General features: G+C 37.6%; 2 protein-coding genes across 2 annotated transcripts; one reads left to right on the top strand and one right to left on the bottom strand.

The window, feature by feature from the left end:
• LOC104427446 (probable mediator of RNA polymerase II transcription subunit 26a) lies at positions 1-1,691 on the bottom strand. The gene is made up of 5 exons (XM_010040541.2): positions 1,269-1,691; positions 1,027-1,095; positions 849-934; positions 425-477; positions 1-341 (listed from the first exon to the last, which is right to left on the bottom strand). Exons 1-5 carry the CDS (start codon positions 1,689-1,691, stop codon positions 1-3), a joined length of 972 nt encoding a protein of 323 aa, XP_010038843.2.
• Positions 1,692-7,623: 5,932 nt separating this feature from the next.
• Positions 7,624-9,972, top strand: LOC120287544. Its single transcript, XM_039300367.1, has 7 exons — positions 7,624-7,955; positions 8,082-8,172; positions 8,331-8,402; positions 8,546-8,851; positions 9,456-9,570; positions 9,617-9,814; positions 9,909-9,972. The coding sequence occupies exons 2-7, from the start codon at positions 8,091-8,093 to the stop codon at positions 9,970-9,972; spliced, it is 837 nt and encodes a 278-aa protein (XP_039156301.1). The 5' UTR covers positions 7,624-7,955; positions 8,082-8,090.
• Positions 9,973-13,847: the final 3,875 nt, after the last annotated feature.

Genomic DNA, 13,847 nt, shown 5'->3' with positions numbered 1-13,847 from the left:
TTAAATAGCTTTCGCACTTACATCTTGTCGACTGGTGAAAAGTCTTTTGCACCCCGTGATTCCCTTTGAGTTTTGAAGCATTCTTTCTTTCTCGAACTTCCATGTCCCAATCTCACTTGCTGGATTTTTCTTCGAGTTGATGCTAGAGGACGTGTTGGGCTTCACAGTGGCTTGGTGCTTGTCCATATTTGGCCTCTGGTTCCTGTTAGCAATTGAACCGGCCTCCTCGTGGCGTTTCTGTTGGCACCGTTGTGTGATGTTCTGGTTCTTCACTGAGGATGTCGGTCTATCAGCACGATCCATTTCTCCGAGTTTGCAAGGATCCACATAAGAATTTCCAACTGACAAGATTACCAAACTAAGAATGGGGTCCCACTTAAAGAACAATCAAGTTACAAGAAAGTTTGCCTAGCAGTGCTATTACCAGCATTATCCTCTGTGCTGCGGCAGATTTCTTCGACCATGGCCTTCCATCTCCTGCATTAAAGTACCGATTTGTGAGAAGAACAGAAAATCCTCACAAAATAATCATGCTGTTGCGCTTCCAATTAAGTGAAGTTGCTAAGGCACCCAATCCTGTGCTACAAACAAGAGATATGCAAAAAGGGTGTCATTGCTTCAATTATGCAAGAAGCAGGCATTGCAGGTCGAAGGAGTTTCTACTTTAATAAGAAGATCCAGTGCCTCTACAAAGTTACTAATTTGAAGTGGTTGAAAAGTTGCAACAAGCAGTTACTGAGAAAAACATGTTTGATTGCTTCATGTAGCATCACACACACACATTAAGTGCAAGCGTCTGATTTTTAAGAAGTACAAACTGAATGAGAATTGATAGAACTGAAATATACATAGTGATGTTGTGTGCGAGCCGAGCAATCTGTGTCGATACATCTTTCCTCCTGAGACTATTGAGAGTAATCCCAATCTTTGTTTTCTGCAAGAAGCCGGTGAAATTAAATGAATTAAAGAAGCCTATTGGCATTGTCTTTCTAGAACTTAAACAAAAGATATGCAATTTAATCGAACCTCCAATATATCCATCGAGATAGTCATCAACTGGAGTTTTCTCAATGATTCGTACAGTGCGGAATCAGACTGCCATACCCAAAAACAGAGCCAGGTTATATTTGGATAAGGAACAAAACAAAAAGCAACTTTTCAAGGCATTATCCCAAAAGCTACAGAAACTCGAAATCAATGGACTTAGGATGTACAAGAAGCAGAAAAGCAGAAGAATCGATGTATGGAATTCATGCTAGGATATTTACCTCGCATTGACTGTTGTCCAAGACCTTCTTGATCCTTAGAACTTCACGAACAACTAGAGACTGTCTGTCAAACTCATCACTGAATGCCTTAGTACCTCCGCAATCAAGATAGCTTTGCGGGTTCATGTCCACCCTATCGCGCTCGACGTCACCCCTACTGTAGTCCTTGATCGTTTTGCTTCCTTTACCTGCGCGTATGCAATCATCTCTACCATCATGCGACGCAGGCGGATCATCGCACCCTGGGCGCCGACTCTGAGTCGTCATGGCCGAGGACAGCCGCTTCGCGATACGTTCCCTTTGTAGCCGAAAATATCTCGGGCGATCCAAGGCGGCTATCATGATCGCGGTGTCGATGAATTCAAAAATTTCCGTATCCATCGTTCTGAAGAAATCCCTCCAGTCATCCAGTGACTCCCCCATTGTAGCAGTGACTTCGAACAGAGTGCTTGGTGCGCAAGAAGCTATCAAGAAACTGCAACGATCTCTCTGGTTTCTGGAACAGATATCATGCGACAAGACTTACCCGTTTAGAAACTCAGTCCGGAATGCTGGTGGAACGTCGGCGAGAAGTAGAAGAAGACTAACCTGAGAAATCCTCACTTCAGCTATGGTGGAACAGGAGTTGTCTCATCTTCATGTCACTCATGTGGTCTCTCTATCTAAGGTTCTTATACGATACAAACGTTGAGTAGGAGAGCGAAACTGGACCAGGTTTGTTTTCGTTTTACGCGTGCAAATATTTCCTTTTTTAATTTTTGTAATTTTCTCGGTCCAGATTTGAAAGGGTACCCAAATTTCTATAAATATCGAACAATTCTTCGCCAATCTATTGTCAATATCTTGTAAAAGCTTTAGATGGTTCAAATTATTAAGAAAGTCAAAAGATGTCTAAGCTGTAAAATTTAAAAAACGTAAAAAATATAAGGCAGAAGTTGTTCTTCTAGGCACACCCTCAGGTATTGTTTAAAGTGAAGAATTCGCATCGATATGTTCCGAGCCTTAAATTGAAAACTATTTATACAAAGAAATAACTCTTCTTGATTACAAACATGTTTATGTTTTGGTCTATCTAATAATTTCTACCAATGTAGAAAGAAGTAGGCATTTTGTAGTACATAGGTGTTCTCATAGAGATCAAAATGTCTAGATTAAACTAAACCAAGAAAGCTTCAGGAAAATGAAAGCTTTTTGATGTTTTAATTTATTGATTTGGCTTTAATTATTTTATGAAGTAAATGTTGTAAAATATGGCTTCGAAATTGGGTAGTACAATAAAATCGGATCAAGTAAAACAACTCGGACTTTGAGGCGTGATATCAATTTCTTTAACGATTTATTTGCCATACTACGTTGTTAATGGTCACCGGCAAAAATCCTCCAGGATACAAAAAAGTCTTAGATGAGAATACTAGATAGCAATTCAAGTATTTCTCCATGGTATCTCTAAGAAACAATCGAAAAATTGGCTACTGTTTTTCAGAGAAGAAGACTGAAAAATGACCACACATCTATTTCCGAAAAATGACAAGTATATATATGAAATAGTCTTGCAACTCTTCGTGAAAATTGCGAACAAACACGTCTTTAGAAAATTGTTCGGATAAACAAATGCGACTCTTTGGAAGAAGTCGAAAAACGAACAATTGCAACCCTTCGGGAAAGTTAAAACTGAATAAGTAATTTTCCAAAGGTTGTCTTGAAAAGACACAAACAAAACTCGGAATAATTAATTTTTTTTTTTAATTTCGAATTTTCATTTTATATATTTTATTTCCAAAATCCTCAAAATAAGAGACAACCTTTGAATTTACTAAAAATTAATAACAAAGAAATAAAAAATTAAAATAAATAACAAAGGAATTAGTGTTAATTAAACCGCGGGCGCACAGGCGGACCAAGTGCTAATCGCACACCCGCACGCGGATATGGTGGGGTCTAATCTCACCCAATCATTCTTTAAGTACATAAAGAAAAACCAGTACTTTTAAATTAGACAACTCCCTCCCACTTTTCCTATGTGGGACAAAGAAAACACTCTGTTTGTTTTAACAAACAAACCTCCAACAGTAAAATCAATAAAGTTGATGGAACCAAACTGATACCAACTTGATATCCACAAACGAAAATAGATTCATCTATAAACTAATTAGTTCTATTACAAAACTATCTGCTTCAACATCAATTTATGTTTTATATGAAATTCGATATGTTGGACATGGAAAGAAACTAAAGAAAGGAATTTAAAAAGAAAAATAAAGAAACCAAAGAAAAGGGTCGCAGCGCGAGAAGGATACACGACAAATCAAATTGAAAGATTCTTTTACTCTTTGCATTCTTCAAATTAAAAGATGTCAATATTTTTGAATTAAACTTACAAAAATAATATTTTTGAATTAAATTCATTGGTGACTTATTGTCATCTCTCGAAGAGATTAAGTATAACCAATTTATATTGAAATTGAACCTTATTAATAGGGCTTTGTAACTTAATTTGCCAAAAAAGAAAGTTATTTGGCTTATTTGTTTTACAATGTAAAAATCAATAAATTTGGTTGAGCCAAACTGATAACTAGATATCTGCAAACAAAAAACTACTGGATTCATTTGTAAACTGAGTAGTACTATTACAATACTATTTGATTTAACATCAATTTATGTACTGGCCATTATGTTTTATATTAAATGGGATAGCTTGGATGTGGAAAGAAACTAAAGAAAATAGTTTTTTTTTAAATAAAAAAAAAAAAAGCAAAAGAAACCGAAGAAAAGAGTATTCGCACACATTGGAGAGAGAGAACTAAACAATTAGACAATATCATTAGAGATAATAACATTTTTAATATCCTAATGTAGTGTAGTCATAATAGTTATAATACTCCATTCATTATACCGTGATGTGTGAAGAATACATGACAAATCAAATTTAAAGATTCTATTAATTTTGCATTCTTTAAATTAAAAGATGTCAATATTTCTGAATTTGAGTTATCAATGATTTATCATTATCTCTCAAAGAGATTAAGGGGGTGTTTGTTTATTTTTGTTTCTATTCTCCAAAACAAAAATTTCTGTTCTTTTGTTCCAGGGGAAAAAAAAAAGAACAAAAATGCGTTTGTTTACACTTTTGTTCTCGGAAACAGATTTAAAAAAGAAACAAGAAGTAAAAAATAAAATAAAAAACTTGTTTCTTGTTCCTGGAAACACTTCCAAGAAATAGCGTCGATCCCCGGTAGTGGGTACTTGTTCTTGATCATCACTTAATTGAGTTGACGATAGTCGATGCACAAGCACAACGAACTATCTTTCTTCTTCACGAATAGAATTGGTGCTTCCCAAAGTGACGCACTAGGACGTATGAATCCCTTATCCAATAACTCATGCATCTGTACATTCAATTCTTTCAACTCAAACAACACCATCCGATAAGGAGCCTTAGAGATTGGCTCTGTCCCGTGGCCAATTCAATCACGAACTCAATCTCTCTTTCCGGCAGCAAACCTGGCAATTCTTTTGGAAACACATCTAGAAACTCCTGAACCACTGCAATATCTTCGATCTTCGCTCCTCAAATGTCGTATCCACGACAGGGCCAAGTAACCCTAATAACCCTCATCTAACAAACGGGTTGCCTCAAGCAACGAGATTAAGGTAATCGAGACTCCTCATCGACTTCCAATAAACTCGAAACTTTCACCCACTAACGGGTTAAACCGAATCGCTTTACAATAGTAATTCATTTTAATATAAATGATCTAAAGAAACTCCCTTCATATGACTTTTCCTCAATGTGTTTTTGGCCCCCCAATATGTTTTTCTATTCCTGCCAACAAGGCCCTCCCGAACCACTTAGTCGAAGCTCATGGCCTTATTTCATCGGTATTTATATTATAATCATTATATATTTGAATATACCTCACATTTTGCGCGGGTTATTCAATAAATCTATGATAAAACAGGAAGTATAGATACACTTAAGGATAAACACAACTTAAATATTAACATATAATTATATTATAAGAATAATTATCTAAACTCAATACGAAGAACTTGGAGCAATTTTAATAAATAATTTGATAATATGATATTGCGAAAGTAAAGGTAAAGATGCCTTGTCAACGTATAAGATGGATAGAGAAACAATTAAGTGAAAAGTAGGAGAGATGAGTAATAAATACCACACTTTGTGAGGGAGAAGAATGCTAATGTTGCCAACTAAGCAAAATGACCAAAAAGAGCGACACAGCTCACGAGTCGTAGGTTAAGTTCGTTTTTTAAACTCGCCTTTTGTAATAAAAAAAAACAATATCAATCCGTCGCTCTATTTATCCACCCAAATAAATAAATATGAAGCAACCATTATCACGAGTTTTTTTCATTTTTCCATAAAGAAAATATTTTAAGATATTTGATTGGCTTAATTGGATGGACGATCATGCAATACTCCGCAAAGATTTATTTGTCATTCTTTCCACTTAGAGGCAAAAGTATCTCTTAGCTCATCAAAATGACTTCCCAAATCAACCTAAGGGGTGCATGACAACTGTCTATTTATGTTTCAGAAATAATTTTTCTATTTCAGACCTGTTTCTAGAATAGAAATCCGTTTGATAAACTTATTTCATTTTTCTATTTCTAGAATAGATTTCTATTCTAGAAATAAAGAAATTGAAGAAATTAGAAGCTGAAAATTTTAACTTTTCAGTTTTAAAATAGAAATCGAAACTGAAATCAAACCATATAAAAGAACATTGCTTTTTCTTGCTAACTTAATTCACTCATAACCACAACTTCACAAATTATTGCTAATTTTCTTTTTCTTATTTTGCTCATGTTTTTTTTTTTTTGTATTTTTTCAATTTTTTTTTTTTTTTTTTTTTGGATAGCTTACTCTTTAGGATGAAAGGCAATTGAATGGGTCCCCAATTTTCAAAAACGACCAAAGTTCTTAAATGTTTATTTAAAAACAATAGGGCTCTTTCCTCCTAGAAAAGGCACGCGCATGACCAGTTGAAGAAAAAGTTCTTACGTAATAGATGAATAAAAAATGTGCCTACAAATTTAACCTTACTTTTTTTTACAGATTCAAAATTCTTGCAAAATCAAAATAATTAGATTGTTACACAATCTTGAATTTTAATTCGAAAGCAAGAGATTCAAGAGAATCTCTCTTTTGCTATGCAAGGGCCATTAAAGGTTCATTGAGCAATAATAAAGAAATTAGGGATGAGCAACGAACGATTCAATTCGAGAATCAAAATAAACCGACCTTCCCCGATTGGTTCCTAACCATAAACGTTACTTTAAGGTAAATGTTCATATATTCCCTTACACCATTAATTTTATTTTGTTGATAATCTTGTATAATACTAGTTTTTGATAAAATGACAAGGTTGTATAGGCGCCATTGATAGCACCCATATTCATGCTTCCGCAATACTTGTCTGAACCTACGCAGGATGAGATTGCAAACAATACATTGACCGAGGAGGGAAACAAAATAAATACGCTTAGAAAAACAATTGCTAATAAAATGGCAAGGGATAATAATATGTCGGAAATTCCATAAAATTGTATTTTCAACTTTTGTAATGTATTAGTATTATTTCTACTATTATTTTGTATTTGAGGATTTCCTATGTTATTTTAGTATTATTTCGACTATTATTTTGTATTTGAGAATTTCTTATGTTGTTATCTAATCAATTTCTATTCCTAGAAATAGAAATTTTGTACTTTTATCATACGGATTTCTTTTTCAGAAATAGAAATTTTGAGTCGTTATCAAACGAGTTTCTTTACTTAGAAATTTATCCGGGGAATAGAAATTAAGAAATTGATTTCTGCCGAAATCAATTTATGTTTCAAAATTTTGTCACGCGCTGCCTAAATTTTCTACTTCTTTATTTCTGGAACAGAAATAAATAAATAAAAAAATTTCTCATTGTTTGTCAACCTTCATCCATTGCTTTGCCGACCACCGTCCGTCGGTCACCGCCCGCCGCCGCCGTCCATCATCGCTATCCGTCGATCCGCCGCCGTCCAAAAAGAAGAAATTTTGTGTCGTTATCAAACGAATTTCTATTTTTAGAGTATAAATTTTGTGTCGTTATCAAACGGTTATTTTTGCTTAGAAAGTCTTCTAGAAATAGAAATAGAAAAATCTGTTTATGTTTGCATGGAAACGTTTCTAAGAAACGTTTCCGGCACACTCATGTGTGTCTTAACCAAAAAAAACAAACGCGCGTTTGGTTGCGTTTTGTTCTTTTTTTTTTTTTTTTGGAACGAAATAGGAACAGAAAAAAGAAACAAAAAAAAGTCGTTTCTTTTGAAAAGGAACACTTCTTCGATGGAACAAAAGAACAAAAACCAAAGGAACAAAAGAACAAAATCGGAACAAAGGCGAACTCTTCTCCTTCGTGCGTGCTCGTCGCTCCTCTCGTCGGCTGAAGCTTCGTTCTTCCTTTTCCGGCGTCTCTCCCATCTCTCCGGCGGCTCCCACTCGGCTGACTCTCCGGCGACTCCTCACTCCGGCGACTCCAGGTACGTTTCTGGTGCTCCTCCTTCTCCGGTCAGCGTTGCTCCCCCTTCGGCGCGACAGATCTGGGACGGCTCGCTCGAGCTCGCCCAGATCTGCGGTAGAGCAAGGAGACGAACTCGAGCTCCGGTTCTGCTTCCCCCCCTCAGGTACGTCCGCCTCGTGCACCGCCCCCCTTTGCCTCCTCCGGCCTGCTAGTTCCGGTTTCACCCATTTCATGATTCGACGTGATCGTGCTATAATTTGCATTGATTTCTTGGGTTGGGGTGTTGCAGAGGCTGGTCATGGCGGAGAAGGGAGGGAAGGGGCATTCGCTGCCCGGCAAAGCGGCCAAGTCCTCGCTCAAGTCCACCACTCCCAACGGAGGTAAAAGTTAGCGCGACCCATTTTCGCTTTCTTCCGATTCTCGCGTCGTTGCTTCGTTTTTCGATTGCATTCTTGTTTTTGTGGCAATCGGCTTCTCTTGCTGTTCTTGGGTTTATGCTGAGAGAATTTTTCATGGTTGTGTGTGTGTTGACGTGTAGCGTCCGCGAAGGGCAAGGACGATGGTTCTGGGAAACCCAAGAAGGGGAGGAAGGTTCAGTTTGATTCCGAAGGTTTGCATAGCGTTTGGGTTGTTTGATTCTTTTTCGTGGTTGTTGATTATAAGTGGTTTGGAGATGTGGGTTCTGTGACTATCCGGGTTTCGCTCCGTTTCCTTGTGGTGATGTTTCTTTGTTGTGGGCGGCTATTTGCACAGGTCTCGGGGATGGAATTTTCGGGTTTTCATCTGGCACCAAAGCAGACAGCTTGTTGAAAATGTCCGTCTCCGAATTCATCATTTTCGGGCTGTTTCTGTGGATTTATTGCTTGGCAGTTCCATGTGGCTTCGGTTGCTTGCGATGTGTTATTTGCTACTTACTGCGTGCTGATTATTTTGTCCTGGCAATCTGTGTATTTTCCTTAGTGAATTTGGGCAAAGGAGGGAAAGGAGATAAGACTGGCAGGGCTGCCAAAAGTTCCGCTCCCAAAGAACAGCCTCCTCTGGAGCTCAGAGTTGAGCAGGGTAGGTGTTTAGCTATAGTGCTCCTTTTTTTTAGCGGCGCAGATTGAATATCTTACTTATGGGTTGCTTCAACCGCTGACTGTCGGGTATAACTACACGTGTGGAGCTTCGCTTGAATTGGTTTGTTTTAGGTATGAAAATCCAAATGAGATCAGTAATTGGCCTAAATTTTTTTATTTGAAAAATTTGGGTTCAAGCGAGATGGGCTTGGCAAGAAGGTGGCAAGAAGGCATTTAATACGAATGGAGAGACAGATGCCTTACAAATTACGTCTACCTTTAGCAGTTAATAAACTTACCCAATCATTGACTCATGCTTGTAAGCATAGGTCTGCATGTTGGCAACCTCTATGATTGTTTCGTTTCTGACTTACTAGAGTCATACAGATTGGACTTCAGCAGGTTCATTTTGGACTGTGGAGTCGTGGTTTTTCCTCTTCTGGCCAAAGAGCAGAGTTGTATTGAATTTTTCAATTTATTGGGCATATTGGTGATGATGCTACGTGTGAATAATACTTTACCTTTTCGTCAATTTAAAGGTTTGGTTTAGACTAGTTACTGTGTTGGGTATGCTCCCTGATCTTGTCAATTTATTGAATTTATAGAACTCCCAAAACATGCCAAATGTCTGATGGACTGTGAAGCTGCTGAAATCTTACAAGGAATCCAGGAGCAAATGGTTGTATTGTCTGAGGAGGATCCAACGGTCAAAATTCCTGTGTAAGGAGTACATTCTCGTGGGTCTCTACTTTATGAACATCGGTAGGATGTATCAAGCCCTTCTGGCTTCAGGAGACCTCAAGTCTGCAAGGATTGTGCTGAGCAAAATGCCCAAGGACGATCCCCACGTGCGCCTCATCATCCAAGAATCCCAAACGGTGTATGCCAAGATGGCATCTGAGAAAAAGACGGAGAAAAACCGGAAAACAAAGGGAATAAAGCATAAAAAGTCGAAGGCGAAAAAGTAAGTGCGAGGGCTAACTGCATTCCTGTTCGAGTACTTTGTAGTTCCTAGGTCAATAGCCTCTTGTACATGTTTGCCTTGATGTTGTTTTTAGCGTAGCATCATCATCCTCCAACGCTCTTGTGACAAATTTTCACGGGATTCCCCCGTTCATCTAACCTAATGGTTACTAATATATCAAAATGCTGGGAATAGTAGCATGAGAAATCTTTAACTTCTTCCATTTGTGCGATATCGTCTTTGAATTTATTTATTTATTTTTTTCACGAATTGGGTCCTCGGATTTTGATGATTAATTTCGTTTTGGTTCTTTCATAAAAAAAAAAAGGGAAATTGTGAAATTTATTAATTAATGGTGTGAAGCGAAGAAGGTTATTAATATATCTAAGTATTTACCTAACTTGTCATGTCTCAGCATCTACCTTTGCAGCTCTATGCTTTGTAATAATTCTGAGAATTTACTAAGGTATGGGGTATTTGCCAATGGATGCTAGTAAATGCAATTATCGGACGGAATGAAAATGTAATATTTCGTTGCAAAAGTTACTCGTCAGTTCTGATTTTCGAAGTTATACTTTTGTTAATCTACGTTCTGATTTACCAAATGAAACAGTAAAAGAAAACATTCAAGCAACAAAAAGAAAATGATGGATCGTATTTATTGCAAAAAATGTCACTAGTGGTCTTTCTGTTCAAAAGGCGCTTTAATTAATTTTGGCCGTTTTGAGTTCTCTCATTGGAAAGCTCGTGTTCTCAGAGATGATATGCAATCTTGCTGAAATAAAGATGTGAAAATGATGACACGTGGGGTTTTGCGATAGTTTGGAGGAGGACGAAGTCGACAATTAAAAAAATTCATGAGCATTTAGCAAAATTTATACAAACTTTAATTACAAAATTTCCTACGAAATATGCCATATGATCATGCTAAAAATGTTTGTCTTCACTAACCATGAACAAATAAAATTAATGAACATTTCAAAGAATGAGAATTCAATATCAATTTTAAACTTTATTAAAAAATGTTTTAAAAAAAAAAGAATTTTTTTTTTTTGCGTTTACTAAACGTGTTTGTTCTTTTTCTATTCTGCGGAATAAATTAACCGCCCATTCCAAGAACAGTTTTTTTTACACTTAGAAACTGCTTTTGTTCAAAATCGAGGTCACAACAACAACGCACCCTTTATGTTTCAAAACTATTTCGAACCCGACAAACAAGGGGTCCAATTTCATTTGAGTTTCAAAATTTGAGAATTGACTTATTCCAAATTCCAAAGTTGGACCGACCCAACCTAGAAACTGCTCATCGAGGTCACAACAACAACTCGACCAACACCAAGGGAATTCCATTTGGCTATCACAATTTTTCACACATCCTTGTAAATCTTCGACGCATTTAGGAGTGACAGCATTCACATCATTGGTCACGACCGATTCAAATCAACTAGCGAAGGCTCGAATGGAGCAATCTACATCCGCAACGCACCTGATATCCTGAGAAGCCAACCTCGAGTTGCAACAGAAACCGTGAGTTCCTCCAACTATCACACAACTTCACTGACGGATAGAGTGATCCATAATACGATGAGCGAAACGGGGGTGATATTAAATAAGCTTTGATTCTCCAACAAGATAATAGTTGTGCGAATTCGCCATGTGACCTCACAGGCAACAAGATCGGATGGTGCTATTCATCCAGTTTAGGATTGAAGATTCGTGTTTTGCTTAATCGAATATCCTCTTGCGTTTAATGAGTTGCAGAGATGTGAAACTCGAGTCCAAGGAGCTAAAAGACGGGCAAAAGGAATATGAGGTTATATCAAGCCGATATATATTTCTTCCCATCAGGGGGAGATACGTCGGACTATGCTCTCAAGGATGGCCTAAAACAGAGTAAAAGCAGCAGTTCCAAGCATCCAACTGCACATCTTTCTTCCCATTAGAACTGTTCTTCTTTGTTACAATTTGGACTGCATTGCAAAGCAACTTTTGATGATTTAATTCATTTGTCATTCACGGAAAAAAACTTTGAATGTGCGAGGACTAATGCCCACTACAAGCCCTTCTGTAGTATATCCATCATCACCTGTATAACCAACATGTCATAGCCATAATGCGAGCTAAGCACAAGCTTCATCAACAACAACTCCTATCACAAAGTCAAAGCTAATGAGATCATAAACACGGATTTTCACATGTAAAGAATTAAGTAACAGTTGCATTCGGCTTTGGAACTTTGGTCTTCAAAACAATGAGATCTGGTTCTGTGACTTCGCCATCTGGTTAAGAGTTTTTCCTGATTCTTGCGCATGGCCCCGGAACCTTATGACCTGCCAATTGCTTTGGGAGAGCAGGTAAAGCCAGCACTATCCGCTGCCTCTTGGCTGGGCAAAAGAATGAACAGTGTGATTGCTTGTTATGTATTAGGTTCAAGAAACAACTGGACCTCCTACAAAATCAATTAACCTGTTTCTTTGTGCCGATCATATTCTTGTACATTCCACTTGGAGGCTTTGGATTTCGTTCCCACTGCAACTCTATCCAAGCGGTAAATCTTCTTATTGAGGCGAATGACCTGATGTATTGGTGCTGAGTATATAACACAGCAAGTCAGCTTTTGTTGGAACGATAATGCGAAATTAAATGGCTATTGCACTTACAATCGGTCGACTGGTGGAGAGTCTATTGCCCCCCACAATTCCATTTGTGTTTTGAAGCGTTCTTTCCTTCTCAGACTTCCACGTTGCAATCTCGCTTGCTGGAGTTTCCCTCGAGTTTATGCTCGAGGACATATCCTTCACAGTGGCTTGACGTTGGTTCACATTTGGCCTCCGATTCTTGTTAGCAAGTGAACCGACCTCATTGGAGGGTTCCTCTCGGTGCCGTTTTGTGCAGTTCTGGTTCTTCATTGATGATGTTGGTCTCTCAGCACAATACATTTCTCCGAGTTTACATTTCTCCACATTAGAATTCCTGCTGATAAGTTCAGAAAACTAAGAATGAAAACCCATAGACAAAGAACAATCAAGTTACAAGAACGTTTGAATGGCAATGCTATTACTGGCAATATCCTTTGTGCTGCAGCAGATTTCTTCAACCATATCCATCCCCTGCAATAAGAAAAAAAAATACTGATTTGTGAGTAGGAGGACAGAAAATCCTTATGAATCGATCATGCTACTGCGTTTCCTTTTAAGTGAAGTTGCTAAGGCATTCAGACCTACGCTACAAACAGGAGATATGCAAAACGAGTGTCATTGCTTGGATTATGTAAGAAGTAGGCATTGCAAGTTGGAGTGTTTCTACTTTAATCAGAAGATCCAGTCCCTCTACAAAGTTACATCTAATCAAGTTTGATGTGGTTGAAAAGTTGCAATGAGCAGCTGTTGAGAAAAACATGTTCGATTGCTTCATGTAGCAACACACACATTAAGTGCAATCGTCCTGATTTTGAAGAAGCAATGAATTGAATGAGAATCGATAGAACTGAAATGTATCACTCCATACATAATGATGTCGTGTGCAAGCTGAGCAATCTGTGTTGATACATCTTTCCTTCAGAGACAGTTGAGAGTAATCCTGATCTTTGTTTTCTGCAAGAAGCCGGCAAAATTAGATGAATTAAAGAAGCCTATTGGCAACGTCTTTCAAGAACATAAATGAAAAATATGCAATTCAATCAAACCTCCAATATATATCCATAGAGATAGTCATCAACTGGAGTTTTCTCAATGATTCATACAGTGCGGAATCAGACTGCCATATTCAAAAACAGAGCCAGGTTATATTTGGACAAGGAACAAAACAAAAAGTGACTTTTCAAGGCATTATCTCCAAAGCTATAGAAACTCGAAATCAATGGGCAAAGAATGTACAAGAAGCAGAAAAGCAGAATCGATTTACTGATATCATGTTAGGATATTCACCTCGCGTTGACTGTTGTCCAAAACCTTCTTGATCCTTAGAACTTCACGGACAACTAGAGACTGTCTATCAATCTCATCACTGAATGCCTCAATACCTCCACAATCAA

The sequence above is a fragment of the Eucalyptus grandis genome, chromosome 1 (genome assembly GCF_016545825.1).
Source record: "Eucalyptus grandis isolate ANBG69807.140 chromosome 1, ASM1654582v1, whole genome shotgun sequence".
Taxonomy (NCBI): domain Eukaryota; kingdom Viridiplantae; phylum Streptophyta; class Magnoliopsida; order Myrtales; family Myrtaceae; genus Eucalyptus; species Eucalyptus grandis.
Note: the sequence above shows the minus strand (reverse complement) of the source record. Positions and strands in the feature narration are given on the sequence as shown.

Coding starts and splice junctions, on each gene's coding strand:
- LOC104427446 (XM_010040541.2), bottom strand. CDS start 1,691: ATGGGGGAGTCACTGGATGACTGGAGGGATTTCTTCAGAACGATGGAT. Junction 1,096..1,268: donor TGGACAACAGTCAATGCGAG/GTAAATATCCTA, acceptor TGGGTATGGCAG/TCTGATTCCGCACTGTACGA. Junction 935..1,026: donor TCTCGATGGATATATTGGAG/GTTCGATTAAAT, acceptor GGCTTCTTGCAG/AAAACAAAGATTGGGATTAC.
- LOC120287544 (XM_039300367.1), top strand. CDS start 8,091: ATGGCGGAGAAGGGAGGGAAGGGGCATTCGCTGCCCGGCAAAGCGGCC. Junction 8,403..8,545: donor GGTTCAGTTTGATTCCGAAG/GTTTGCATAGCG, acceptor CTATTTGCACAG/GTCTCGGGGATGGAATTTTC. Junction 9,815..9,908: donor AAAAAGTCGAAGGCGAAAAA/GTAAGTGCGAGG, acceptor TGTTGTTTTTAG/CGTAGCATCATCATCCTCCA.